This window comes from Archocentrus centrarchus, chromosome 1, assembly GCF_007364275.1.
Source record: "Archocentrus centrarchus isolate MPI-CPG fArcCen1 chromosome 1, fArcCen1, whole genome shotgun sequence".
Lineage (NCBI taxonomy): Eukaryota > Metazoa > Chordata > Actinopteri > Cichliformes > Cichlidae > Archocentrus > Archocentrus centrarchus.
This window is the reverse complement of record NC_044346.1, coordinates 21,553,713-21,581,001: the sequence shown is the minus strand read 5'-3', so window position 1 is coordinate 21,581,001 and position 27,289 is coordinate 21,553,713. Positions and strand designations below refer to the sequence as shown.

General features: G+C 40.8%; 2 protein-coding genes across 3 annotated transcripts; one reads left to right on the top strand and one right to left on the bottom strand.

The window, feature by feature from the left end:
• Positions 1–408: 408 nt before the first annotated feature.
• On the bottom strand, positions 409–10,534 carry crmp1 (collapsin response mediator protein 1). Of its 2 annotated transcripts, none has more exons than XM_030729702.1 (14): positions 10,022–10,534; positions 8,170–8,258; positions 7,778–7,962; positions 7,475–7,639; positions 6,944–7,005; positions 6,722–6,802; positions 6,061–6,129; positions 5,856–5,976; positions 5,622–5,778; positions 3,983–4,124; positions 3,721–3,891; positions 2,428–2,607; positions 1,909–2,074; positions 409–1,795 (listed from the first exon to the last, which is right to left on the bottom strand). In XM_030729702.1, exons 1-14 carry the CDS (start codon positions 10,370–10,372, stop codon positions 1,704–1,706), a joined length of 2,031 nt encoding a protein of 676 aa, XP_030585562.1. In that variant the 5' UTR covers positions 10,373–10,534; the 3' UTR covers positions 409–1,703. The 2 variants fall into 2 exon arrangements, with proteins under 2 accessions (XP_030585562.1, XP_030585571.1); XM_030729711.1 differs by lacking the exon at positions 10,022–10,534 and adding an exon at positions 9,157–9,362 and having other exon boundaries at positions 410–1,795.
• A 1,138-nt stretch (positions 10,535–11,672) lies between these two features.
• wfs1a (Wolfram syndrome 1a (wolframin)) lies at positions 11,673–25,698 on the top strand. Its single transcript, XM_030735364.1, has 12 exons — positions 11,673–11,785; positions 12,158–12,718; positions 14,011–14,090; positions 18,107–18,251; positions 18,328–18,501; positions 18,772–18,849; positions 18,947–19,086; positions 19,222–19,359; positions 19,480–19,725; positions 23,365–23,643; positions 24,163–24,326; positions 24,516–25,698. Exons 2-12 carry the CDS (start codon positions 12,163–12,165, stop codon positions 25,696–25,698), a joined length of 3,183 nt encoding a protein of 1,060 aa, XP_030591224.1. The 5' UTR covers positions 11,673–11,785; positions 12,158–12,162.
• The last annotated feature ends 1,591 nt before the right edge of the window (positions 25,699–27,289 follow it).

Genomic DNA, 27,289 nt, shown 5'->3' with positions numbered 1-27,289 from the left:
CAAATCTTTTTAACACCCAAGATGCCCAAATTTTTATGACTATCTACATGCAGTTTATGTTGGCAGTGATTTTCCTGTGTCACACTGACACCCAAGATCATCAGATTGCTTTTATCATAATGCACATATGTATAATATACAGTATTTAAAAGAGGAAATGAATTTCAATATTCTCTTATCCTAAACAATTTACAATACACTAAAAATACTTTGATAAAGTCAAATTGATTATAGCTCATATGATTGCAACTTACCAAAACCGGCTGTGCTAAAGTTTCCTTTTATGGTGCAGCCATAATACCATAAATGACACCTGTGATTTAAACCCGACAAAATGTATTCACCAATCCTAAACTGCCAAAAAGAACTCAGCAAAGGCAAAGACGGGGCATGAAAAAATGATGTGAATTTCATTTATGGCCAGTAATAACTCACAAGTGTGTTTGTTTTACAATCATTTTTGACAACAGTCGAGTCTTTATTAAGCGTTCCATTGGAGACACCAGACAAAAGTAACAAAACCAGTGTGGCACAGAAATACTAAATGTACCATAATGAGGAAAATGCCCAAATGAATCAACTGGAATAAGAAGAGATTTAAAAAAAAAAAAAAACATTTTCAGGGAAGTTTTAAAGACCTGTGATGGAAGCTGAAGTCATTTTACAGCAATGAGTTCAGCATGTCATTACAACAAAGTTTTTATCCTGGTGAGAGTGACTGGCAGAAAACTATGCACGCACTTTTTGTGAAAATCTACATTATGTAAGTGCATCAATTAGAACTTCATTTAGTTCACTTGCTTCTGTATTTGCTACTGCTTATCTACTTTCACACAGAGTGTACGAGAATACTGACACATTTGCATATAGTATCTGGTGGTGGAGAAAATTTTGCATTCCTTTCACAACTTACAGTAATGTTAAATTGCATGAATACGTTTTTAACTAGGTAACAACTGTCTCTACCCACAGTGGATGTCATTAGGGTCTTTCAAAGCGTACATATACCAATATAAGAATACATTTCTGCTGTTGAATACAAATGTGCTCTGGGTATATTTTTAAGTGTTCCTCCATTGCAACAATAAACCACAAGTAGTGTAACATCTAAAGACGTGTCCATGCAGTATAACTGATCCGCTTGAGCCACAATGAAACAAAGATTGCCACGATATTAAAACCAAGTGCAGGAAAAAATATCGGCTAATTCTTGAGCTGTCCACCATGTGGGTGGAAAGGAGCACCATATCAGACCCACACAGTAAGATGTGGGAGGTGAGGAAGAACAAGAAGGAAGTCATGCTCACAGGTAAGGAAATAACATACGACATAACACTGGGGTCACTGCTTGGTGTGTGTGTGTGTGTGTGTGTGTGTGTGTGTGTGTGTGTGTGTGTGTGTGTGTGTGTGTGTGTGTGTGTGTGTGCCCTGAACATGAATTTTTTTGATTGTTTTATATTACTTAGCTGATTGTAACTCACACTCTTTTTTTGTATTAGAAATAGAAATGTGCTTTTTCTAAGGGACCATGACAAACTTATATAACCGTAACGGTCTACAAAGAGCATGTCACATTGTACCAAAACAAAAATGCAGAGATATTCATTCATGCCAGCGTGCTCACACTCAGTCATACACATATACTCGTACACACTCAAGAGGTGAAGCCCCACACCAGCCGTGCTTCACACGCAGGCATGTGTTCAGCCAAGGCTGGTGATGTTGGAGCGACCACCGGGGGGTGCTACAATGCGGTGGCCAGACCGACGGGGGACATTGTCATCAATCTGCGCACCTGAGAAATGAGGACAAAATTCATATATTCGATGTATCTAGTTGTAGCAGAAATCCTTAATGTAACTGGATATTTACAGTACATTCTCTTTCAAAATATATTATTTTTCATACCCGAAAGGCTGAAGTTGGACTGGTGAAGATTACGTATTGGCGGTGGTTGGTGAGAGGTGGGAGAAGTTTTGGCTGACGGAGCAGGAGTAATGTATTTGGGAGTAAGAGCAACATCATACACAGGGCCATCATATATCCCTCGAGTAACACTCTGTTTACGCATTACCTGAACAGAAAATAGACAGAAACACAAACAAATTATTATTCATTCTTTAGAAGCAAACAGCCTGTAACACATTAGTCACTATATTACAGGACTGATGGATGGATGGATGGATAGATGGATAGATAGATAGATAGATAGATAGATAGATAGATAGATAGATAGATAGATAGATAGATGGATGGATGGATGGATGGATGGATGGATGGATGGATGGATGGATGGATGGATGGATGGATGGATGGATGGATGGATGGATGGATGGATAGATAGATAGATAGATAGATAGATAGATAGATAGATAGATAGATAGATAGATAGATAGATAGATAGATAGATAGATAGAGATACTATACCTGATTCCTGAACTTTACACGCTGGTAAGCAGAGTCTGGGAAGGGTTTGCGTGGAATAAATCGACCGGTGCCCTGCTGAGCATGCAGCTTTCCTTCTTCATAAACCACCCGACCTTGACTCAGCACCAGCATTGGCCCTCCACGGCATTCCAGACCCTCAAAGATGTTGTATTCTGCAGCCTGCATAGAGAGAAAAAACAAGACAAAGAAGGACAGAAAAGGGGACTTTAACAGAAGGGAAAAAAGAAAGTTGTTTCATTTTCCCCAAATACTGCTCCCCATTCAAAGCAGCAGTATCTACAGTGATTAGCCTCTCTGTGCAGTCAGAGCTAGCTTTTTTTGTAGGAGCATTTAATAGATGCAGTAAAATGCAGCATTTGAGAAAATGGGGGATAAATATGGGGGGGGGGGCATATGGAGGGGTGACAGTATGAATTCAGGGGGATGGGTAGAGAGATGACAAAATGGGTGAGGGGTGAAGGAGGATTATAACTTAAATCTAGCTCCAGTCTGGATTAGGGCCTTTGGGAGTGGCAGAACAGACCGAAGTACATTAACTACTATGTATTGTGTTACATTGCTCAAGGCAATTTTTTTTTTTTTTGCCATGTTTCTATAGCATATTTTGTTTTGCAGATAGATTTTGTCTTATTTGTGGAGGTGAAGGTTGTCTGTGTGACATCTGCAGCCATTCACACATGAAGAGGGTGAAAAGGCTTCATCTGTGATGCTTAAAGGATTAAAACAACAATGTCCTGATAATCCACAGTCCACAGTGTGAACGCTGGAGCTGGTTATTGTTTGGTGTCATTTTCAATAGATTCAGTGTCACTTTCACAATATGGAATTTTACTGGCCATCATTGATTTTAAGTGGGAGTAGAAATGCACATTTGACTGCACATGTGCTCAGACCCGTGTTAATTTAAAGCCTGAGCAAAATAAGAATGTCTCATGTGACTTTACCAAATATTATTCCAACTTAATCTAGGTAATAACATTTAAAACAGGGAGGTTATATATAATGTACTATTTATACTATTCAAGCACACATCTATAGTATATACTGAGCAAAATAAGGCTAGACTTGACTGCATATTATTATTCAAGCTTCTGTTCTTCCCCTGTGATCTTCCACTTGGTTCTTATCCTATTTTACACTCTGCAGTCTCCCATGAAACCTTCTGATCTCTCTTGCCCCCACCCCCCACTCCCCTATTTTATTAGTTCTACTCCCTCTGATTTACCCACCCTCTCTTTTCTCTCATCATCTTTCTTTTCTTTTTGTCCTCACCGACTGCTGAAGTTTGGCAGTGATGGTTTTGACGCTGTCAGGGTCCCAGATGACGATGTCAGCATCAGAGCCCACAGCTATCCGACCCTTACGTGGGTACAGATTGAAGATTTTAGCAGCGTTGGTAGATGTGACTGCCACAAACTGGTTTTCATCCATCTTCCCCATGGCCTTAGAGAAAAAGAAGTGGATGCTTAGGGTGCTACACAAAAACCTCACAGCTACACAAAAGATACACAGAGAACACGCCCTCATTGCTCACCACAGCCTTATCCCAGACAAAGCCCATTCGCTCTTCAACTCCGTTGATTCCTTCGGGGATCAAGGTGAAGTCATCTTTACCAATAGCTTTCTGGGAAGTGCTGTAAGCGCAGTGAGAACTGCCCACCACCTGGAGGTCCCCGCTGTGTCAAGGCAACAAAATGATTTGAAATCATCAGCAAACACTTAAGGCTGCATTAATTAACCTGTCTAATGTTAGAAGGCATCCTACCAAGTTTTTTAAATGTCTACTGAATACAGGGAGTTCAGTCTGCAGAAATGGCTGCAAATAAAAAAAAGACCGTTTTTACATTAAAGAATCCATACGGAAGACGCAGATTTTCTTTACCACTATCCACCAGGTGTCCTCCTTGAGCATGTAAATTAAAGTATGTCAAGTCATGCAGTGGCCTATTGCAGATAAACAGCCAGCTGAACTACTCAGAATGGTGCAACACAGTTGCAGCATCTCTCCTTTAATCAGTAACTAGACTAATGTTTAGTCTGGTCTGCATCATTAAAAAAAAAGCTGACAAGACTTAAACTCACTTTAACTTTGAATACATGGGGCTGAATCTGGCTGATAAAGAACTGCGCTTGTCACGGTTCAGACATAAAGCCTTTAATTTATTTGTTAATTACAGTGATTACCCTGTAATGGTGAGCTGTGGGATCATCACCTTAATGCCAAGAAAGTGCTTATTATGTAAATAATGGGCTTCGCCGAAATCTGAGAAAAAGTGCCGTTCTTGTGTTCATGTCTCTGACAACGAACCTAAAAATACACCCTGTCGCTTCAGGAGAGGCTCAGAGAGAACAGCAGTATCACACCACTAGCCTGACAGCATGGACCCACCATGAGAAGTAGGAGTTTCAGACGAAGGGTGGAGAAATAGAGGAGGAGGAGGAGGGAGACACTTGGTAGTCAAGGCAACAGATGATAGAGGACTCTAGTTTCAGTGCTATTTGTGGAATCGGGGGCATTCAAAAGTGTGCAGCTGGAAGTTCTGTGCATTGTCTGTGTGCGATGGGTGTGGGTACTGAACGTTTGAGGTAATACCTGAGGCGAGTTCAGCCTTGACACACACTCATGCATGGATACAAGTTAACCAACCATTATCATGTACTTGACTGAATGTGCAGTAAAGTGACTTCTAAATGATTATGTAGTCCTTAGTCTGTAATTAAGTCTCCCTTTTCTCCTGCTTCTCTTCACACCTTCACCTTCTCTCCATCTGTTTTTCTTTTTCACTGAGGCTGATCTAAAATTCTGCATAATACTAACAGTTGTTTGTGGCATGAATACCAAAGAGTACGTGAGGGTAAAAAAAAAGCATTAGATCCTTGCAGTGTCTCCTTTTGTGTCTTCCAGCTCATTTGCATCTCACATTGAGCGGAGGTCATACTGCAGCTAAATTAAGCTCTTTGTCTGCCTGTACATAAATTCTCAAAGTTTTTACCTGTTCTAGTGTTTATAAAATACTTTTGACACTGAACATTTTCTCACACGTCATAAAAACTTTTTGTTGTAAAGCACTGGAGTCTTCTGTTAAAAAAAAAAAAAAAAGTGTCTTGAAATTGCTACAGTTACTGTATTTTTTGCAATATCCATTCATTGTTCAAAAGAACTTGACTTGTACCAGGCCAGCAGAGTGTGAAGATGGTCTGGGGTTGTCGGGTCAGGACTTAAAGGTGGAGAGGTCACGCAGGCAGCAGCCTTAGCCCAGTTTTTGTTCCAATAGTGAGAACCATCAGTGGCCAGGCTAGCTGTAATCGGCTCTCCAAAAACTACCGAACCTGAACAGAAGGACAGCAGAGCAGTAAATTTCATCCATAATAAAGACAGAAATGAACATTATATGATTAAGGCTTACCTTTCCTCCGGGCCTGAGTGATAGTGTCAGCTGCACTCTTGCTCATCACCTTTGTGATGTAGACAGGACAGTTCACACGGTTGCCAAGAGTGATGGCACGGAACACCGCCTCAGCCTCCACCTGCACGGAAAGGGAATTAACCAGAGTCAAGAATCTATACAGTGACAGATGAATTGATTAAAAGTGAAGCTGTAGAAAAATCACCTCTTCCGGACGACTCAGAGGATGCCCTTCCGGGCCTGTAATTCCCATTCCGAGGATTTTTCTCTGTTCCTAAAACAAAACAAAAAAAAAATTTAAATATGCACTGTAATCTCTGAATGCTAGAGCCCAATGGGAATCTCCTGCATGCTTCAGTCACTGTCTAAAATGCTAGATAAAAACCAGATCCCCACCCTGCTCCTTTTTTTGTTTGTTTGTTCTCTATGGGGTTGATATGATTTTTCATCACCTATCCCCCTATTTATATTGCAGTTAGTTTAACAAATATGTCATTATCATTTGTCAGCACTATAATTATCATTCATTACCACAATTTATCTTCACATACATCAAGGGTTTTGCCATAATTGTCCCATTAATCTGGACCATCATCTCCATGACCACACCTAATACTTGTCATCACTTCTGATGGCATTATCAGCACCTTCACCCTTACCTACTTAATCACCATTACATCATCATCATCATCATTAGTATAATAACAGTCAATGGTGGCCTGAGATAAACCTGTCTTTCTCAACAGCTGCAGCTGCAGCAGTATTAATCCTTGCTTTCTCTTTCTGAGAGCTGCAGCATTATGTAACAAGAATATCTCTAAGCTGCAGTGCATGTTGGAGGGAACTAAAAAGGCAGTAGCGCTTACCTGAGCAATAAGATCTCCATTTTCAGCGTGAACTAACACCACAGCACCCAGCTGCTTCAGAAATGAGAATGCCTCGTAGAGCTGTGGCAGATAAAAAGGACAAAAGAGAGAATAACAGTCAAAGAAAAGAACACAAAATCTTAGATTTACATTATAAAAAATTGTAGCCAGGGAACTGATACAGTATTCGTGATTCCTGTAAATAATGAGTATGAAAAATACCTCTGAATCTGTCATCTGGTACACATCCTTATAAGCCATGTATACTTGAAAGGAGTTGATACCTGACAACAGCAGAAACAATGAATGGCTTCATAATGAGAAAGTTCAAACTCAGGAGCATGTATTATAATAACAAACTGTCCAAGCAAAATACAAAAACTGCTCCTCATCCAAAATAGAAAGCAATGCATGTTTATGTCCAGCCAAATAATACAATTCAGCAAAGGAAGCTGGCCGCACAAGCAGCTGGTTTCTCTCATATGGTGAATTTTACAGCTGCCCCAAAAGAAAATGTTAATTTTTGTACTTAAACAGATTACAAGTGAAATTTGTACACTGCTACAATGACAGCAATGAGAACAATGGTTCTCCACAGTGTCTTCACTCTAAGAGGATTCAGCACTTTTGCCAAATTGTTTCTAAATCTGTCCCTATTGTTCTTGTGAAATGTGTTCAAACTCGCGATTGAAACAAGAAGTGCAACAAAGACCACATCGCTAAAATATCATACAATAACTAAAACTCATGCACCTTTGTCCTGCACCAGAAGCTCCAACTCTTCTTTAACATTTTCATTCCACTGGGGGATGTCTACGTGCAGAGAGTAATCACAGCATGCTTTCTTGTCTGCAGCCTCCTGCCAGTGCTCAAACGCCTCCAGCAAACTGTCCCCAGACTGAGGGGTTACATGGTCAACTGAGAATTAGAAAGGGCCAAAAGTTAGCATGGAAAGAGTGTGACCATAATTTTGCAACACTTAAATACAGATGTGGGTGTCATATGTGCCATACTGTAACTGATATACGCTGCCTATGTCTAAGTATCCACACTCACTGATCATGGTGGTGCCCCCTGCAAGTGCAGCCTTGGTGCCCTGAAAGAAGTCATCAACAGGCTGTGTGCCCAGATAGGGCTTCATCAGGCAGGTGTTAACATCTATTCCACCTGGTATTACCATGCGGCCATCGGCCTCAATCACCTTGACACCCCCAGGAACAACCAGATTTTCCCCCACCTGCCTGCCCAGACAAGCAAAGACAGAAGAGTTGAAAACAAAGCCTAATTATAGAGGTGCAGAGATTATGGAAACGATTTAGCATGGCAACATACATGTGTGAATGAAAAGGGGTTGAGAAGATTGAAAAGAAAGGAAGAGAAAAATATTTAGAAAACAGCCTCTGCAGTTCCTAAAGTAAGATGCTCATACAGTGTCACCAAATACGCACTTGATGAGCCCATCCTCGATGTAGACATCGGCATAGAAAGACTGGTCATCATTCACCACTCGCCCTCCTTTGATCAGCAGCCTTTCACTCTGCAGGGGAGAGGTACAGAAAGGGAGACCAGGGAGGGAGAGGTTGAACTTAGTCCTGACATTTTGATATATTGCACAATCAGTTATGTAACCCATGACTTTATAGCAATATCACACAGTGTGTTGTAGGGTGAACAGAAATACATAGCCACACAAGTGCTGCACCTGGGTGGGGTTCTGTAAAGTTAGTTCTCCTTCTCTTCTTTTAATTACATGTAGAATCAAATCCTGAATATTCATAAGCACGTTTTTGTTAGACCACCATGGGTCCACACCCTCTACCACGATGGAGGGTGCCTGGCAACAGCACTAGGAAGATGTTGCATCTCCATGGTAACGAGTGATCAGCCATGGTTTGGCAAGACGACGGCTGACAGCTTGCTGAAATTACAGCATCTTTGACCAATAAGGACACGGAAAAACGAGAGTATACATACCATTACTTTTGCCTTAACCTTCAAATTAAACGTTTACCCCTAGTGATTGACTTAAGCTTCATTAGACATTTGGTAACTCTCAAATAATACAACTGCACTATGCAAAATGCACTCCTAAACATAGGCAGAAAGGGATGCGCGTCGTTTGCACAAATCTAGTCTTAAATCTCGCTGCTTTTAAGGAAGCATTTGTTACTTGTTCGACTCCTGACTCGACTGCACACGTCCGCCGAGTTAATCTCTCTGACAGGCAGCGAGATTACACAACATTATCCAACCAGGAGCGAGAATGCATGCTGAAACACCAAGAACTGTCACCTATCTTTGGGTTGCAGTTTCTCATAGGAGCAACATGAGAAAGCTTTCTGCGTTATAACTTTCAGTAAAAATGTAATCCCTGATCATGCATACGAACAATCCTTCCGATTGCTGGTCCTTGCTGAGCAGGCCGGGTCGCTTACCGTTAGATGGGGGATGCTGTTCTTCCCCTGATAACTGGTCCCAGACATGCTTTCTCCTTGGGTCTGCCCCCTGGCAGTTAATTCAAAAGCGAATTATAATGACTCCAGCGCCCCTGCGCAGCTTTCTGCGCCCCTTTGTCTCCCCTGATGTGATTTAGTTTTTGTTTCCGTGTGTGAGCGAAAGGGAGCGATGAATCCGCCGCCGTACGGCTGCGTCAGGTTGCGTGGCGCGCGCACAATGGAAGAAAGCTGACGTTCGTGTGGGCGCGCGCGTGCTAAAAGCCACCGTCTGCCTGACGGCGTTCACGGGGGGAAAAACGATAACTATAGGCCTAAGTGAAGACACGAGCGCCCTCACACCCACTACACACAAGCAGGGAGAGACATCTCACTTGAAAGCGTAAACAATGCGGCGGGGGGTGGGGGGTGCTATCTGTCGCTGTCCGATTCAGCACCACAGGAAGAAAAATGTGTCACTGTTTTGTTGCGCGCGTTTTGCATATTTTTCTGAGAGTGTGGTTTAAGCAGAACGCAAACCAAAATAGCCAAACTGCAATGCACCACAAAAGTTCATAATTTATGCAGACTGAAGCATTTGTCGAAATAGCCACTCCTGGTTCCTGGTCTCCCAAAAAGAAGCCAACACATTTTTTGCACTAAAAATAAATATTTATTTATTTATACCATCATCCAATTAAAGTCATAGTATCTTTTTATCCTCTACTTGAGCCAAAAGTTCCCCACCTGTTAAAGTCTAGTGGCGTTTATTGCTGCACTTAATTAATAAATTATATTTGGGGAACGACGGAAACATTGCACCATCAACATCTGACAAAAAGCCAAAGAGTAAAACTATCAATCCTACCTTGCCATTTAGACTTTCCGTCCCCGATGAAAATCTGACCTCAACACGATTACGTGCGTCGTCCTTCTCCCCGGGTGAGTTGTTCAATGAGCCCTCCCGGGCCTCGCTGGGCGTCTTGGTAATGGGGTCACCAGCGTCTAAGAGCCTTTCCCGGCTTCCGCTTCTCGGGGTGCGGCTCCCTTTTCTCCCCACCGCGTAGTTTTCGAAGTCTATAGTCTTGCTCTCAAACGCCCCCTCCACGGAGCTGAACATGCCGTAGGTTTTCCGCGCGTTCGGCCCGGTGGTGATCGGCCCCGCCAGGTAGACCGGTAGCTCATCCTCCCGGTTCCACTGTCTTCTGCAGTCAGACATATTGGCTACAACGGGAGACGCAGACTCCCCCCAGTCTGAAAGGATGGAGACAGCTTTGCTTGTTTTACGTCTAACCGGGTCACAGTCCCGCCTCTCCAGGCAAGCGCACTCATTCGATGCTGTGAACTGGAAAAGCAGCTCTCTTCGGGCAACCTAGAATCCTTCTTCATACACACATGATGCAATGCTCCCGTTTTGACAGGACTGGTGGCATATCAGTGTGAACTAGTTTTAAAGTGAAGCGTTAGTGCTGAAAGACTAAGTAAGCACATCTGTGACACACACTGATGAATTTAGAGTCCGTGTTTTGGCCACTCTGTGGAGGATCTCTTTGTCTCTCTACCGTGTGCCCATTTCTTGTGTTTTAATGTGGGGGTTGTGCGTGAGCAGAGCGCATCATTATCATCGGATTAAACCAGCAGCAATATTTTTCATCTACATCTGTGGGTTGGAGGGGGGATCATGCACAAGATCCATGTGCTTTAGGGGTTAACTGCTGTTGTCACACAAAGACCTGCTTTACTACAAAGACGCTGCGAGATAAAACAGAGCTACCTTTGAAACTTGCGCAGGTGGCCAGCTCCTGGAGAAAACATGCTCCAAACATGAAGCACAGCAACAGCACAGCGACAACACACGCACACACATGCCTCATAGTTATCAGCTACACAGATTTATGATCCTGTTTCTCAATATTAATGTGCGACTACGTATAAAAGCAGCTTAAAATTAGAATTCTTGAAGTAATCAAGAGTTGGCAAATATGGATTCATAATAACATCCTGTATAAATTCATACATTATTGCACTTAGATTTAATATTCACTGTAATTGTGATTTTTTTAAAAAAAAATTATTTTATCATTAATAATTGGACTAGTCTTTCCCAACATTTCAGTGGTCAGGATTGTTGCTATATGTGCCATATGGAAGAGACACAATCGATTAAATGTAGGCCCGTCGCTTTTGACCTGGGACCCCATAATCTATTTAAATATGTAGACTACTCTCGCTATAGCTAACTACACATGCAGCCTTGAACATCAAGCCATGACCATTTTATAGCTTTTTTCTTTGTTTGTTTGTTTTTGTTCAAGTGCAAGAAGTGGCACAAATTATTAAAAGTTACTTGCAAAGGGGCTGTCAAGGGTTTTAAAAGTTAATAACCAATCAGGTAAGTTGTTCTTTTGATGGACATTTTTAGTCCCTATAGTGTGAGAGTCTATTTTAAGAGGGCGGGCCATGAAGTTGTGGCGTTGTTTATAGCCTCGAGTTTGACAGCAGCAAGCAAGTGTGCATATCTGGTTTCGCGGAGCTGTTTGGTGTTTGGATTAATCTCCAGCATGGAATACACAATCAAAATTCAAATCCAGGAGGGTGGTTGTCTTGTATCCTGAAGAAATCTGCTCATTTGGTAAGCACATATGTTTCTATTATTGCGTTATTTTACTGGATGTTGTCTTAGCGCAGCTTTAGTGTTGAAAATTTGTTTATGTTGCTGCTGCTCTGATGCTTTAATGCTGAGTGACAACAGTAGTTTTACCTCTCTTTTTCAAAAGAGAGGCTGTTGCATTTTTTTTAATGATCCTATCTATTACTTTAGACTTTTAGCTTGTTTAATGTCACAAAAATGTGTTCATATTTTAGTTTGAAACTTTAATGAGATGGTTTCCTTTTATAGCTGTAAAATATCTGGAAGAGAATCCCCCAAATTCCCTAACAGGGAGTTCACAAAGTTCACTGCCCAACCAAATTATGCATTTTCTCTCACCCTATTTTATTTCAGGAAAGATGGAGAAGGATTTGTCATCTACACCAACTGTTGTCAGCACTCAGGGGTCGTGCCCTGTCCTGGATGGACCCTCTTGTCCCTCCCCCATGCAAATTCCTCCTTCTCCCATTTCCAGTAACCTCCCTGCTTCTCCCACTCAGCAAGAAAAATCACCATCCTCTTTGGAACCCAGAAAATTACCTTTTTCTTCTGCGCCATCTACACATATCATCTCGAAACAGATGGATTCCCCTCTTTCCTTAGACAAGTCAAAGCCCTTATCTCCTGCTGTGTCCCCTAGCCCCATATGTAAGACCGTTTCCACTAATCCCCCCCTTACTGCTCCAATCAAAACATCCCTTCCTGCTTCTCTCAACCTCACTAGCTCTCAAACCACCACAGTTTCACCCACTTCCAAGCCAACATCTGCCTCCTCCACTGTTATTACCACTATGGCTTCCACACCTTCTTCCACAGCTTCTGCCAAACGCACCTTTGCTTCAATGGCCAAACGGGTAATAATACAGGAAAGACTTAGAAAAGCTGAAGAAGATGAGGCCATTGATGAAGAGGATGGTAAGAATATTTTCAATCTGAGTAAGGGATTAAATTACAGATTTCAAGTTTTAATAGCACTGAAAGCATGTCATATGGCAGTTGCTGTGTTAAGGTGATAAGCCTCCTGTAATGCTTTGGAATGTCTTTTCATGTAACCCTGCTCTTAGGAAAGCAGAACTCTTGGGCAGAATCCAGAGTGGAGATTCATTTTACCTTCCTTTGTTTCCTTATTTGAATCCCTTCATTATTTTCCCATAACATTAGCAATATCAGCTGGGTTTCCATGTAAATATGTCCTCTCTAGTATAAAATTGCATAACTTTTGCTGATTTTTTGTTGTATGTCACAATATGTCTCATGTATCAAAATAGATGGGGGGGGGGGGGGGGGGGGTGTCAAATACACTGGTTTTAAAAACCCCTTCCAAAAAACTCAGGAAGGTGTGACATGCAATTTTTTTAAAAAAGTGCAGTGATTTATAAATCACATAAACCGCATGTGTATTGTGTAGTGTATTGTGCATTCAGAGATGCTCTCCTGCATAACTTGGTTGTAAGAGTGGTTATTTGAGTTACTGTTGCCTACCTATCAGCTTGAAGCAGTCTGGCCATTCTCCTCAGACCTCTGGTAACATCAAGGCATTTTCGCCTAGAGAACTGCTGAGCAGTGGATTTTTTTTTCTCTTTTTCAGACCATTCTCTGTAAACCCTAGAGATGGCTATGTGGGATATCCCAGTAGTTCCCAGCAGTTCCTAAAATACTCAGACCAGCCCAACAGCACTAGCAACCATGCCACGTTCAAAGACACTTAAGTCTTCTTCATTCTGATGCTTAGTTTGAACTTCAGCAGGTCGTCTTGACAATGTCTACATGCCTAAATGCACTGAGTTGTTGCCATGTGATTGGCTGATTAGATATTGTGTATCATGATAAAACTGCTTGTAATGTATATTTTCCATCAACACTTTAGGAAAACTGACATTAATTACTCATTGAAACATTGTGTTTTTTCATTAATATTATATTACACAGCTACTGGAATTGAAATCAAGAAGCTGGCTTCACCAGTTGGAGATCTGCTGTGCACGATAGGTTGCAACATTTGAAATGAAGTAGGGGCTGAAGTTGAAGAATGGGAACCCCTTTGCTTAAAGAATACTGGGAGGATAGGAACGTTATGAAACTTCTACAGTTGACAAGTGCTGTGAAATAGAAACTGGGCATTGTGTTGCTGGGAGGTTTTGTCACAGATGTTATTAAAATTGATATGCATTTATTTTGACTGAGATGGATTGTCTCCTCTCCTCCAGATGAAGAACCAGAGGAAGATATGTCCGTGGAGCAGCTTAAGGAGAAGGCTACAGGCGGTGATGCCAGAGCTCAGACCCGTGTAAGTGGAAGCACATGCACAGACAGGCTCTTGGCATTGTTTTCAATGCTGCAGGCTGACCCAGTCTGGTTGTGAGCATGTGTCTATTTTTGGCCACTTGAAAGATGATCCCATGATTTCAGTGTAACATAGTAATATACTGTCTTACATACAAATCACTAAGAAGACTTTTGCAGTGTATTGTGGCATGTACAGCAATTGCATAAATAACTTTACTCCTTATTGTCTGCCAGCACAGACAGATTGAAGAGTAGGCTAGAGGTGAAGATGTTACATTTAAGACCCGCTAACTCTGAAGGGTAAAGTCCCAAATTTTAGATGTCATGTGTTTGTACATGTGTTTGTACATACCCATCATTTAAAAAAGGACGGTGTGTGTAAAATAACATGCAAGTCCGAGACCACATCAGTACAGCAGCTGGATACAATTTAAAATACTGAGAAGAACCAGTAGGCAGCTGTGTGTTATGTATCCCAACAGACAAGCTGCAAATTGCAGCTACTCTTATTTTATTTATTATTTTTCCACTCTAGCAATTAAAATACTTTTATGATAATATTTTCTTATTGTTGGTCTGATAGACACAGTAATATACTAATGCAGAACCATTAAAAATGAAGACATGTCTCATTCCATACAAATAGGCACATTTAATAATAACTGTGTGAGAGGGAAGTTTATGAAATGACAGTTAATATTAGAAAGCAGTCACTTGATATGCCACAGGGGCCACTGCTGCCCCTGTTAGTTAGACATGACACTGGGGGTTCTGTAGCTTCTGTAGCCCTAACGGCTACAGAAGCAGGGAATTATAAGTTCTGTGGTCATGTGTTCTTAGTGCATTATATGAACCTCACTATGAACTGTTTTGGTTGGAACTACTAAACAAGTACAATAATCCTTGAGGATTATTTAAAATAACAAGAGAGTTTCTGGAAGTGCAAGTTCTTGCTGAATTAAAATTGTGTGTCTCAGTGCCTGTGAATGTTGTGGCTGGAGGTGGGACTTTTTTCATCTGTCTGTCCCATTTTTCAGAATGCAAAGTCTTAGGAGTACCCTGCAGGAGTTTCTTTGGAACAAACTTACACTTGATCTCAACAATGAAATGGTTACAATTTGCTAGTTAAGATTCAAATCTCAGTGTGACCCACAGAACCCGTTTTAGGCAGTAACTTAATGGGATCAAATTAGTATGTGATTCTAATTCTATCCAAAATGCAAAGGAAGGTCAGCTTCACTATGGTATCATAATGTTTTATAATAAGACCTTTTTGAGCATTATTCAGTGCCATATCTCAGAAACTAAGGAGGAGATTGGGACCCTGTTTCCATTTTGATTAGATACTAAAATGGTGACACTAATCTTTGTAGCCACCTTAAAGGTGTGGTGAGAGATCCTCTTTGCTGCCACATTGAAGACTCGTGTGATTTATCCATATTTTAGAATTTCTAGCTTATTTGCAACAACATCTGCATTTGAAGACTACTGTCATGGCTACAACACTGTGTTATTTCAGAATCAGCATTATTGAAATCCAACAATCAAGATTGTGATGGAAGTGCACACTTTGAGCTTCAGTTTAAGAGGTTTTACAACAGTAATGTCAACTTTTTAGGAATTGCAGCCATTTGATGTACAGTCCCTCATTTTCAGGGCTTCAAAAGTAATTGGACAAACTAATTAAATATAAGGATTGTTCAGAATACTTGGCTGAAAATCCATTGCAGTCAATGACATCACCAAATGCTGTGTCTCCTCCCTTAAGGAAACAGCCAGGCCTTTACTGCAGCTGCCTTCGGTTGCTGCTTGTTTGTGGGTCTCTCTGCATTCAGTTTTTTATTTAATACATGTAAAGCATGCTCTACTGAGTTCAGATCAAATGACTGACTTGGACATTGAAGAATATCTGATTTCTTTGCCTTGAGAAACTCTTGGGTTGCTTTTGCAGTATGCTTTGGGTCATTATCCATTTGCACTGTGAAGCTCTGTCTGATCAGTTTTGCAGCATTTGGCTGAATCTGAGCAGAGAGTACAGCCGTGTACACTTCAGAATTCATCCTGCTACTTCTATCGGCAGTCAGTAAACACTGGTGACCCAGTTCCACTGACAGGCATGCATAACCATGCCACAACGTTGCCTCCATCACAGTTGACAGATAACGGGGTATGCTTCAATTCATGACCTGTTTCTCTCTTTCTCCATACTTTTCTCGTCCCATCATTGTGGTACAAGTTCATCTTGATTTCATCTGTCCAGGGACTTTTTAAAAAATTTTTTTCAGAACTGTGCAGGCTCATTTCTGGATGTTTTCTGGTAAAGTCTAATCTAACCTTCTTGTTCTTGAGTGTAACCAGTGGTTTGCACCTTGTTGTAAAGACTGTATTTCCATTAATGAAGGCATCTCTCGATTATAGACCTTGGTAATGACACACCTCCTCGAGAGTGTTTTTATTTGTCTTTTTTTTTAAATAAGTAAAGACTTCTGCAGTCATCCACTTTAGTTGTCTTCTACAGTCTTCCAGGCCTTTTGATGTTGCTGAGCTGACCAGTACTTTCCTAAGTAATATAGCAGATTGTTGATTTGGCCACTGAAAAGCTTTTGCTGTTCATTTTGTTTTTCAGTGATGGTTTCCTTCATTTGCGCCAACATCTCTTTAAAATTACACTGAAAAGCTATAAAATACAAATTAAACACTTCAAATCAACTTAAGATATTATGTCTGCTTCATTTCTCATGCAGTAACAAGGGAACAGGCCTCACCTGGCCATGAAATTGAGTTAAAGCTGAAAGTCTACACTTTAATCACATATAGATTGCTTGATTTCATGCTTGAATCCACTCTGGTGGTGTACAGAGGCAAAACTCTAAATATTGTGTCCTCGTCCAACAGATTATGGCCTTAACTGTATAGCAGTACGAGAACAATAAAGCTTAGCAAAGTGAAGTCAAATTACTTTTTTTCTATATCCTCGAATCAATAATAATAATAATAATAATAATAATAAAGGTCTGAATGGGCTTCACAATTTATACAGTAAGCAAAAGCCACTATATTTAGATTATTGACTAAGGCAAAGACCACCTTCCATTCACGGGCATGATGGAAATCATAGATGTAAATTGAAATTTGATGGGTGGAGTGATCTGTGAAGCATTTTATTCTAGTTTAATGCTGTGACCATCTTGAATAAAACTGAATTGCACTGAGCTAGAGCCAGAAACCTTAAGTTTTACCAGCTGCCAATCACTTTAGCCTGGAAGCAGTAGGAACACTACCCTCGGGAGAAAGGCAGTTGGTTAAACTAAAACTACTTAGAAAACGGAGTTCAAATGACTTTGAAAAGGAAATTCTAAACTGACAAAACAATACAAAAGTCATACGACAACAAAAATGGCCACTCAGCCACACATATTTATACCCTCACCGCATCCCCCCACCCCCAAAAATAGAATATGGGCAGATGAGAAATTAGTTTGTTTGTGGTGATTCTTCTTCATGCTTAGAATCAAAACAGCTATAATATTATTGTTGCTGTGTGAGCACTGAATAAAGCCTGTCTCTTACATGCACTATATGCAAAAGTGAAGTGTGTGGTGTTGCTTAACTAATGAAACCATTACCTGGGCTTAACAAGGGGGTTTAGTAGAGAATGTTAATCTAAAATAATAAACAGAAGTAATTTCTTCTCTTCTGTGGCCCAAAATTGTCTTTTTAGTTTACCACACAAGGAATGGCAACAAACAAACAACTAAATCACCTATTTGAATCACATTGAAAATATGAATCTAGTGGATATACAAAAAAAAAAAACTACTACAAAATTACTTAAACTAAAACCAACCATGAGGTAATTATATGGTTTAATTCAATAATCAGTTTAATATTGTGAAGATTCTTTATGCATGTTTGAAATTATTTGACAAACTAGTTTGCTCACACCTGTATCCTTGCATGCAGTACATTAAGTAAAATAATCATCTACCCCCCTTTTACCTCTCCACTGTGTTTCAGCTGGGTCAGCACTACTTGAGTCTTGCTGAAGAGAAGGATAATGAATTAAATAATCGTCTGGCTGTAAACTGGCTTATTAAAGCAGCAAAACAGGGAAGAAAGGGTGCAGCAAAAATACTGCAGCGCTGTTGGATCCAGAAGAAAGGTTAATTTAACAGAAATATCCCATGTGTCAGTGTCTTTACGTTTATATTCCATAAATGTCTTTCATCTTCTACTAGGAATCACTCCAGAGAATGAGACTGATGTGCGCAGGTTGTCGACAGAGAGTAAGTTTGAGCTGGCAGTACGCAAAGCAGCCATGATGATGTACTGGAAGCTAAACCCAGACAGGAAAAAGAAGGTGGCTGTATCTGAGATACTGGAAAATGTCAGTCAGGTGAACGCAGTTCCAGGTAGGAGAGCCACGCACAGCCACTGATATTTAGATGAGTTCACCATTAATAAGCATTAAGTATTTTTTGTATGATGAAAATAATGCTGCATGATGTACTACTGGCTACCAAGAATGCTTTAGTATGCTGTTATACAATAACTGCCACTACTGCAGGAAATATTATATATCCCTCTGTGTGATTTCACTATTTGCAGCTGTCACAGTGAATAGTTTCACATTACCAGCTTTCATCCAGCTCACTGGTGCTGTGGTCGTTTCTCACCAACAGGTGGCACTGCAAGCAGGGTTCCTGGGCCAACTTCGAACCAAGCCCAGAGAGTCTTGGAGAGCATGGTCAGCAATGAATGTAGGTATCCAGAGAGAGTCGGGGGGGGGGGGGGGGGGGGGGGGGGCAGAAAATATATTGTATCTCCATGTGTAACTGTCTGCTTTATATCTCTTAGCCAATCAGATGGTGGACCTGGATGACTTTGTTGAGATGACTAAAAATTATGCACAGGGTATTGCCCCTGGTGTTCCCAAAATTGGCAGCCAGATCTCAGCCAAAACTGAAAGCCCCACATCTCATGACGGTCCCAGGGAGGTAAAAAGACCCCCTTAGCAAAAATAGAAATAAAATGTGATATGAACATAGTCGGTTTATTTTCAGATTTTCAGTCATTTAACATAGAACTTAAGTGTGGCTGTGAATTTGTTTCTGTGTGCAAATGTTTTAAAGCACAAGGCTGAGCTGGTCCCATCAGGATGCAAGAAGTCAAGCAAGAGTTCTTGGGGCTTTGGCCGAAGTGGGATGATGCTGCCTAGCAGTGAGACCGGAGCCATTAAAAGGGCCATGGACATGAAGTCACGCTTAATAGTATTAGATCCCACATTGTGCTTTCACATAATTATTGAATCTGATGAATGTTATTTGATTATTTTAATATATTTTTGAATATGTTGATATTCTCGGTTCATCTTAATATCTGTCTCTCAGATGCTGCAGTACCCGTTGCATGCAGTTGTTGAGATGAAGGAGCACCTTGTTGATTGGGCATCACGGGCCGGCGTCCAGTGGCTGAGCACGATCATTCCAACGCAACACGTCAACGCTCTGATTTTCTTCTTCATCATCAGCAACTTGACAGTTGACTTGTTTGCTTTTGTTATCCCTCTGCTCGTCTTCTACCTCTCCTTCATCTCCATGATCATCTGCACTCTGCGTATTTTCCAGAGCAGCAAGGTGAGCATTTCCTTTCATTTTTATTTAGTAATTTTTTACTTCACTTTTGGCTTTTTCCTTTTCCAGTGAAATTATATAGTGCTTAACAAAATGTATTAGTCCACCACCCATTGTAAGGTTTATGCCACAACTGCCCTAAATTAACTGTATTGGTAATTACCAAAAACATTTTTTAGGTTTCTGTAATGATTAATCTCCCAGTATGTGCAAGCTTCTCAATCAAAAATGATATTTTTAATGCTAGCTAAAAGTCCAGTGTGCCGGCTCAAATTTAGGTTTAAAAACATGATTTCAGTTTGTTATGTGCCTAATAAAGAACAATATAACTTTTGGTTTTGAACACGTTTTTGAAAGATTTCTAAAATATGCTTGTTTTCCTGTTTTTATAACAGGTGGTCTTATTTGTTAAGCACTGTACAGGGGTTGGACAATGAAACTGAAACACCTGTCATTTTAGTGTGGGAGGTTTCATGGCTAAATTGGACCAGCCTGGTGGCCAATCTTCATTAATTGCTCATTGCACCAGTAAGAGCAGAGTGTGAAGGTTCAATTAGCAGGGTAAGACCACAGTTTTGCTCAAAATATTGCAATGCACACAACATTATGGGTGACATACCAGACTTCAAAAGAAAACAAATTGTTGGTGCACTGTCTTGCTGGCGCATCTGTGACCAAGACAGCAAGTCTTTGTGATGTATCAAGAGCCACGGTATCCAGGGTAATGTCAGCATACCACCAAGACGGATGAACCACATCCAACAGGATTAACTGTGGACGCAAGAGGAAGCTGTCTGAAAGGGATGTTCGGGTGCTAACCCGGATTGTATCCAAAAAACATAAAACCACGGCTGCTCAAATCACGGCAGAATTAAATGTGCACCTCAACTCTCCTGTTTCCACCAAAACTGTCCATCGGGAGCTCCACAGGGTCAATATACACGGCCGGGCTGCTATAGCCAAACCTCTGGTCACTCGTGCCAATGCCAAACGTCGGTTTCAGTGGTGCAAGGAGCGCAAATCTTGGGCTGTGGACAATGTGAAACATGTTTTGTTCTCTGATGAGTCCACCTTTACTGTTTTCCCCACATCCGGGAAAGTTACAGTGTGGAGAAGCCCCAAAGAAGCATACCACCCAGACTGTTGCATGCCCAGAGTGAAGCATGGGGGTGGATCAGTGATGGTTTGGGCTGCCATATCATGGCATTCCCTTGGCCCAATACTTGTGCTAGATGGGCGCGTCACTGCCAAGGACTACCGAACAATTCTGGAGGACCATGTGCATCCAATGGTTCAAACATTGTATCCTGAAGGCGATGCCGTGTATCAGGATGACAATGCACCAATACACACAGCAAGACTGGTGAAAGATTGGTTTGATGAACCTGAAAGTGTAGTTGAACATCTCCCATGGCCTGCACAGTCACCAGATCTAAATATTATTGAGCCACTTTGGGGTGTTTTGGAGGAGCGAGTCAGGAAACGTTTTCCTCCACCAGCATCACGTCATGACCTGGCCACTATCCTGCAAGAAGAATGGCTTAAAATCCCTCTGACCACTGTGCAGGACTTGTATATGTCATTCCCAAGACTGAACTGACGCATATTGGCTGCAAAAGGAGGCCCTACACCACACTAATAAATTATTGTGGTCTAAAACCAGGTGTTTCAGTTTCATTGTCCAACCCCTGTATGTCTTGTGCTTTTTACATGAACTATACGGTGCATAATTCTATATTGATCATATAGTTACTATCCTCACTAAAATATGGTATATTTTAAAATACTAAAATTCAGGCCAGTTGTTACAATGAGCATATGAAAAAGTAGAATATCTTAAAATAGGGATGTGACTCTGATGTAAATATGTATGTAATGCTGAGCTTGGCATGCACCATTACACAGAAAATATAACCGTGCGCCGCTGTGGCGCCACTTATATTGTGTGTTTGCGTGGGCGCTGTATAGTGGTGTGATTTACGTATTGAAATGTGCCAGGTGTTTGGGGGTAGGGAAAGGTGGTACTGTAAGTATCGATTGGGGGTTTCGTGGGCTTCTCTATTACGTCAGCATCACCCGATAAAAGGGCAAGGTGAGGTGGACAACGTCTCAGAGCTTCATTTGAGATTCGTCGTGATCGCATCGTTGTTTTGGAGTTTTGCGAAATGGCACAGCGGGCCGCCGGCAAGACCAAGTTCAGCGCTCAGGAGGTTGTGGAATTGCTCACACGGAGAGAGAGCGACATTTCAGCATCAGACTTTTTGGGTTCAACTGATGATCCAACATCAGAAGAAGATTTGTTTTCCGATGGAGATGACCAGTAAGTGTCTAAAGTTTTACAAGTTGGGGGTGGGGGTTATTGTATGGGAGGAGGTTGTACATTTTGTATCAGACAAGGACTACTGGAGGATTGTGTGGTTTTTATTTTATGTGTGTATGCACTGTCTGCATTTACTGTAACTTTTTTTGATATACAATGTATTTATTTGTGTGTGTAAGGGAATCACTGAAAAATGACTGGGTTTTTGGTGCATGAAGGCCTGACATTTCCTTCTTTTACAAATTAGGGGAACCTGTGATCATGAGTGGCAGCCAGCCAAAGAGAAGATGGTGGAAGAGGCTTCTTCATCTGATGAAGAGGATCTAATGCCTGTTACAGCACAGGCCAGAAGGGCCAGTGCACCACATGTGACAAGCCATTGTGCTTTGTCCCAAACAGAGACTGCTATAACCAGTGGCACATTGAAAATTCCATGTGAGGGGGGGTGGGGGTAGAGCAGAATAATTGTAAATAGTTGCAGTTTGCTGTGCTGTGTTTTTTTTTTTACATTACTCTGAAAAATAAAATAGCATTTACAGAAATGGTGATTTGTTTTGTGACTATTTTTTTTTTACAATGTAACAATAGTGTCATTCATATTTTATTGGATTAATATGGCTTTATTTATGATTTATTCAGTAATTTTGTGTGTAGTACAGGATTCCTCAGGACAGTATCTTTGATTAGAGCCCTCATTGATGACTGTATGTTGAAGCATTGAGGAGTTACAGCCCTTTAAAATTTGCATGTCAAAGGGGGCTTAGATGCGGCACTTGGACTATCCAAATGGCACATAGAGAGCACGCCAGGGCATCAATGCACAAAAACCTTTACAAAACAATAGGCTTTTGTGCTATCTTGATGAAATTCGAAATGCACGACAAAAAGACTTCATTCTACAGCTCCAATGTATTTTCCAGTCGTTACCTTCTATATTCAGTGTGTAGTTACATGATAACAATCAGGAAAATCTAGGCGAGGCAAAAATTGTCTACTTTTTCTGTGTTCCAAACTTAATAGCTACAAACTCATTACAGTTACAAATGAAAAATCTGTCAGTAGCTCTCACCTTATAATTCAGAAAATATTCATAGTTTAAAGGTAAAATCTGCCTTCATTAAACAGACTAAACTTACCATTCAAAAAAACCCAACTAATTCTAAAGGGGGCAGGTGAGATGGGTTTTTCAGATTTGTTTGAGAGTGGGCTTTATGCTAGATATTCTGCATTTAAACATTGTATTCCAAAAAAATCTAAGTTATTTATATTTCTCTGAAGTTATTTTCTTCCTTTCACTCATAACCCTGTCCCCCTTTTTCCAGACCTGGGAGAACTTTAGCACCCTGACATCTCTGCTGACACGTTTTGAACCTGGCCTTGACGTGGAGCAAGCAGAGACAAACTTTGGCTGGAACAACCTTGAACCGTATCTCTATTTTATCTTCTCCGTCTTCTTTGTAATTTTCTCCTTCCCTGTAGCGGACAAGAACTGGATCCCCTGCTCTGAGCTCTCGACTGTGGCCATCTTCTTTACTGCTGTCAGCTACCATAGCCTCAGCCCAAAGGCTGCAGAATATGCACGCCGGGCAATGGTCATAGAGGTCAATTAACTGAGCGACTGAATGATCAGTGTTGCAGTTTTGCATGTTGTATGTTAACATTATTAATATTGCAACTTCAGTCCTAATGAAATGATTTGTAATTCCCTTTGTATAATGAATATAAAGGTTGCACCAAAATAACATTGATAATGCAGAAAAAACTTGTTTGGGAATACTGAGAGATTTGGGAGTTGAAATTTCTTTAACTTTTTACCACAGGAAGTTGACATTTTCAAGTACTACCCTTTTCAGACGTAATACTGCAGGCATCATCAGCCTGCTAGTGACCACATTCTTTCAAGCATTGTCCAGTCTTCCTAAGCAAGACCTCAATTTTATGGCCTAAAACATACAATGTCATTGTGCACCATTTTAACAAATACAGACACAATTATAGTGGAGTTTTTTTTTTGTTGTTTTTTTTTTTCCTATTTAAAAATCAGAATATTTCTTGATTACAAAATAACACAACCTTCTCAAAGTTAATCAAAAATTGTCCTTGCATTTGTTTTAATCCAGATGGCATCATCTTTGTGTTGCCTGACACAGTTCTTGCCAGAAAACCTGATGGTGCTTCGTTTACTGGGACGCACCTTCACGACTCTGCCACTGGGGGAGTCTGTGGTGCTGAAGCTCAGTCTCCCGTGCCTGCTTTATGTTTACCTGTTCTGTTTGTTCTTCAGGTAAGCATAATTTGAGCATATTGGAATACTGATCAGTTACATCACAAAAATTCTCAAATTGGTTGTATTCCTCTCTTCTTTGTTGATTTGTTCTACACCAAAATGACAGTTTGGACCCATGTGATCTATGAGGAGCTTAAAATAATCCTAGAACTTTGTATCCCCTCCCTTTTCTTTCTCCTCCTTTAGCATGGCAAGGATGCGTGGTTTCCGGGGGACTTACTGCTTCCTGGTTCCATATCTTGTGTGCTTCATGTGGTGTGAATTCTCAGTGGTCCTCCTCCAGAATTCCTCTGCTGTGGGTCTAATCCGCACTTGTGTAGCTTACTTTCTCTTCCTGTTTGCGCTGCCCGTTCTGGCATTTGGTCTTGCCACCATGCTCTTCATCCAAGTGTTTAAATGGTTCCTTGAGCTGGAACTGACAAAGATGATTGTGACCTTAGTAATATGTGCGATCCCTGTCACTCTTCGGCTGTGGACTCGGTTCAGCATGTCCATTCTGAATGTCTTTCGCTCACTCACACATCGGGGCCCAGTCAGACTCATCTTACTCTGCATCTCCATGGTTCTGCTATTCTTCTCGGTCTATGTGTACCATGCAGAAGGTGAGAAGGTGTACAACTCCACCCTTACTTGGAGTCAGTATAGCCGGGTCTGTGGGCCCCCTGCTTGGGAAACCAAAGGCGTAGCCCAGACACAAATCTTCTGCAGCCACCTGCATGGTCACAGAGTCACCTGGGCTGGGCGTTTCAAGCATGTCCGTGTGGCCGAAACAGAGAATGGAGCACAGTCTGTTATCAACATGTTGCCGGTGTTCATGGGAGAATGGCTGCGCTGCTTGTATGGTGAGACCTATCCCAAATGTGAGCCAAAGAATGCTACAGTTGCAAATCTAACAGCTGCAGATTTGACAGCCAGTTCTGTGACTGTTTCACTGCCAATACTCCTTCAAATGCAAGAAGAGACAGAATTGTGTCAGATCAAGGCTCTAGCTAAACATACCTGCCATGTCAAGCGCTTCGACAGCTACCGCTTTGAAGTGACCGTGGGAATTATCCAGGATGGAAGTGCAGAGAGAGAGGACCCGGCCAGGGATATAATCCTAATGGCCAGTCATGAGTTCAGACAGGTTCTTCTAAATCTGACCCCTGGTAATAAGGTGGAGTTTAGCACCAAACTGGAAGGACGTCTAGGAGCCAGAGCTCCAGCCTTTGAGTTGAAAGCAATCCACTGTCTGGACTGTCCTTCTTCACTGCTGACTGGAGGCAGGCAAGTGAAGATAGAGAGAAACTGGAGACGTACCACAATGAAAGCTCTGAAGTTTGCATTTGATTTTTTCTTTTCTCCATTTTTGTCAGCAAACATTACCTAATAAGTAAAAAACAGACAGAAGAAATAAATTATTTGAATCGCTTCAGGACATCAGCTTGTTTCTTGTGATTTTAGACTTAAAGTATTCATGTAACTAATAGTATTTTTTACAAATTGCACGGATCTATTTTTTAATCTAAGTTTGTGTACAAACAGTTCTTCCTGTTAGTGCATCAGTTTATGCAGATCTTACTTTCATTTCATATACAGCAGTTTAAAAATGGTCAGACAAGAACTGGATGATTGCCTGTAATTTGATGGTGTCCAACTATATGCAATAAGGCTACTGTTGGGTGCTGATCACCTTTGAATACCTAGAAAACTGCACATTTGTTAAAAATATAATAGTAGGCCCATAATAGTGCCTGAGTGGGTTTTATATTTGCCTTTGTATCTAGGAATTTAAAGTATGGCTAAAATGTTTTCATTTATATTACCTTTATATTTGTGTGTTTTACATCAGTTATCAAATGCATGTTTACTTATTTTTAGAGGGATATATGACACAAATTTAGTGACAAAATATATATGCATTTCCGGTTTGCCCTGTCAGCCAACATTTTAATGATCTGTTGTCTTCAAATTTTCTGGTCTTAATTTTAGTTTTAGGATCTGACTTTCCTGTTCATCAAGGTAAAATACATATACAGTCATTTTTGGAAAGGCAGCATAAAACCTTGATCCAGTTTTATTGGTTTGCAGTAAACTCCCAGACATCTAGATACCAAAATGCATCAAACATGGTGTTTTACATTATGGCCAAATATCTCCACTTTGGTCTTTGGTCTGTCCAAAGGACATGGTTCCAGATGTCTTATGGTTTGTTCAGATGCAGTTTGCAAACCTAAACCATACTGCCATGTTCTATTTATAGAGACGAGGCTTTGTCTTAGAAACCCTTCAAAACAACCATAGTTGTGCAGTCTTTTTCTAACTGTACTGTCATGAAATTTAACTTTTAGCATACTAACTGATCCCTGTAGAGGGTTTTTTGTAGTTTCTCAGAGCACTGCATGGTCTGACCTCAGAGTGAATTTGCTGGGATGTTCACTCCTGGGAAAATTGTGGCATTGTGTTAGCACACACCTGAGCGCTACAGCCGTGCAAAATTCCAGAACGCCTGCTTTTATATAAGTGCTCACACTGGCTGATGATTAGCTAATCAAATGCATTTGATTAACAAACCTGGCTGCTGCTTACTGAAGTTATAAGTTCTTAGTTTTTCATAGGACTACATAGAGTCCTGTGAAAACTTTATCATGTCACTGTAAATGTGTGACAAGACTTCCCTTTATTTTGATATTTCTTACCTGTATGCCAATGAAACATTTAAGATACATCATGTTCATTCCATAAAAACTGTGTATCACAAGTTGGAATATTTAAAATGAGATGTTTCGCTGTGTTGTACACAATGCTGGTTCTAGTTTAGAGACATTTTTGGTGACAGAATGCCAGCTTTTAAAACCAAGATCCTTTATCTAAATTTGGCAGTTTTGAATTTAGCAGATAAAGAGAGACAGTAAAGAAAAATATTGTACACATAACTAAAATAATCCCTGTGACAGATTGGCGACCTGTCTGGGGTATAC

What these genes read in the sequence shown, in the direction of transcription:
- crmp1 (XM_030729702.1), bottom strand. Translation starts at nt 10,372, where the DNA reads ATGTCTGACTGCAGAAGACAGTGGAACCGGGAGGATGAGCTACCGGTC. An exon ending in CTTCACACTCTGCTGGCCTG is followed by an intron (nt 4,125 to 5,621) that starts GTACAAGTCAAG and finishes GCCTTGACACAG; the next exon opens with CGGGGACCTCCAGGTGGTGG. An exon ending in GTCCAACTTCAGCCTTTCGG is followed by an intron (nt 1,796 to 1,908) that starts GTATGAAAAATA and finishes CTCATTTCTCAG; the next exon opens with GTGCGCAGATTGATGACAAT.
- wfs1a (XM_030735364.1), top strand. Translation starts at nt 12,163, where the DNA reads ATGGAGAAGGATTTGTCATCTACACCAACTGTTGTCAGCACTCAGGGG. An exon ending in GAGCATGGTCAGCAATGAAT is followed by an intron (nt 18,850 to 18,946) that starts GTAGGTATCCAG and finishes TATATCTCTTAG; the next exon opens with CCAATCAGATGGTGGACCTG. An exon ending in ACATGAAGTCACGCTTAATA is followed by an intron (nt 19,360 to 19,479) that starts GTATTAGATCCC and finishes TCTGTCTCTCAG; the next exon opens with ATGCTGCAGTACCCGTTGCA.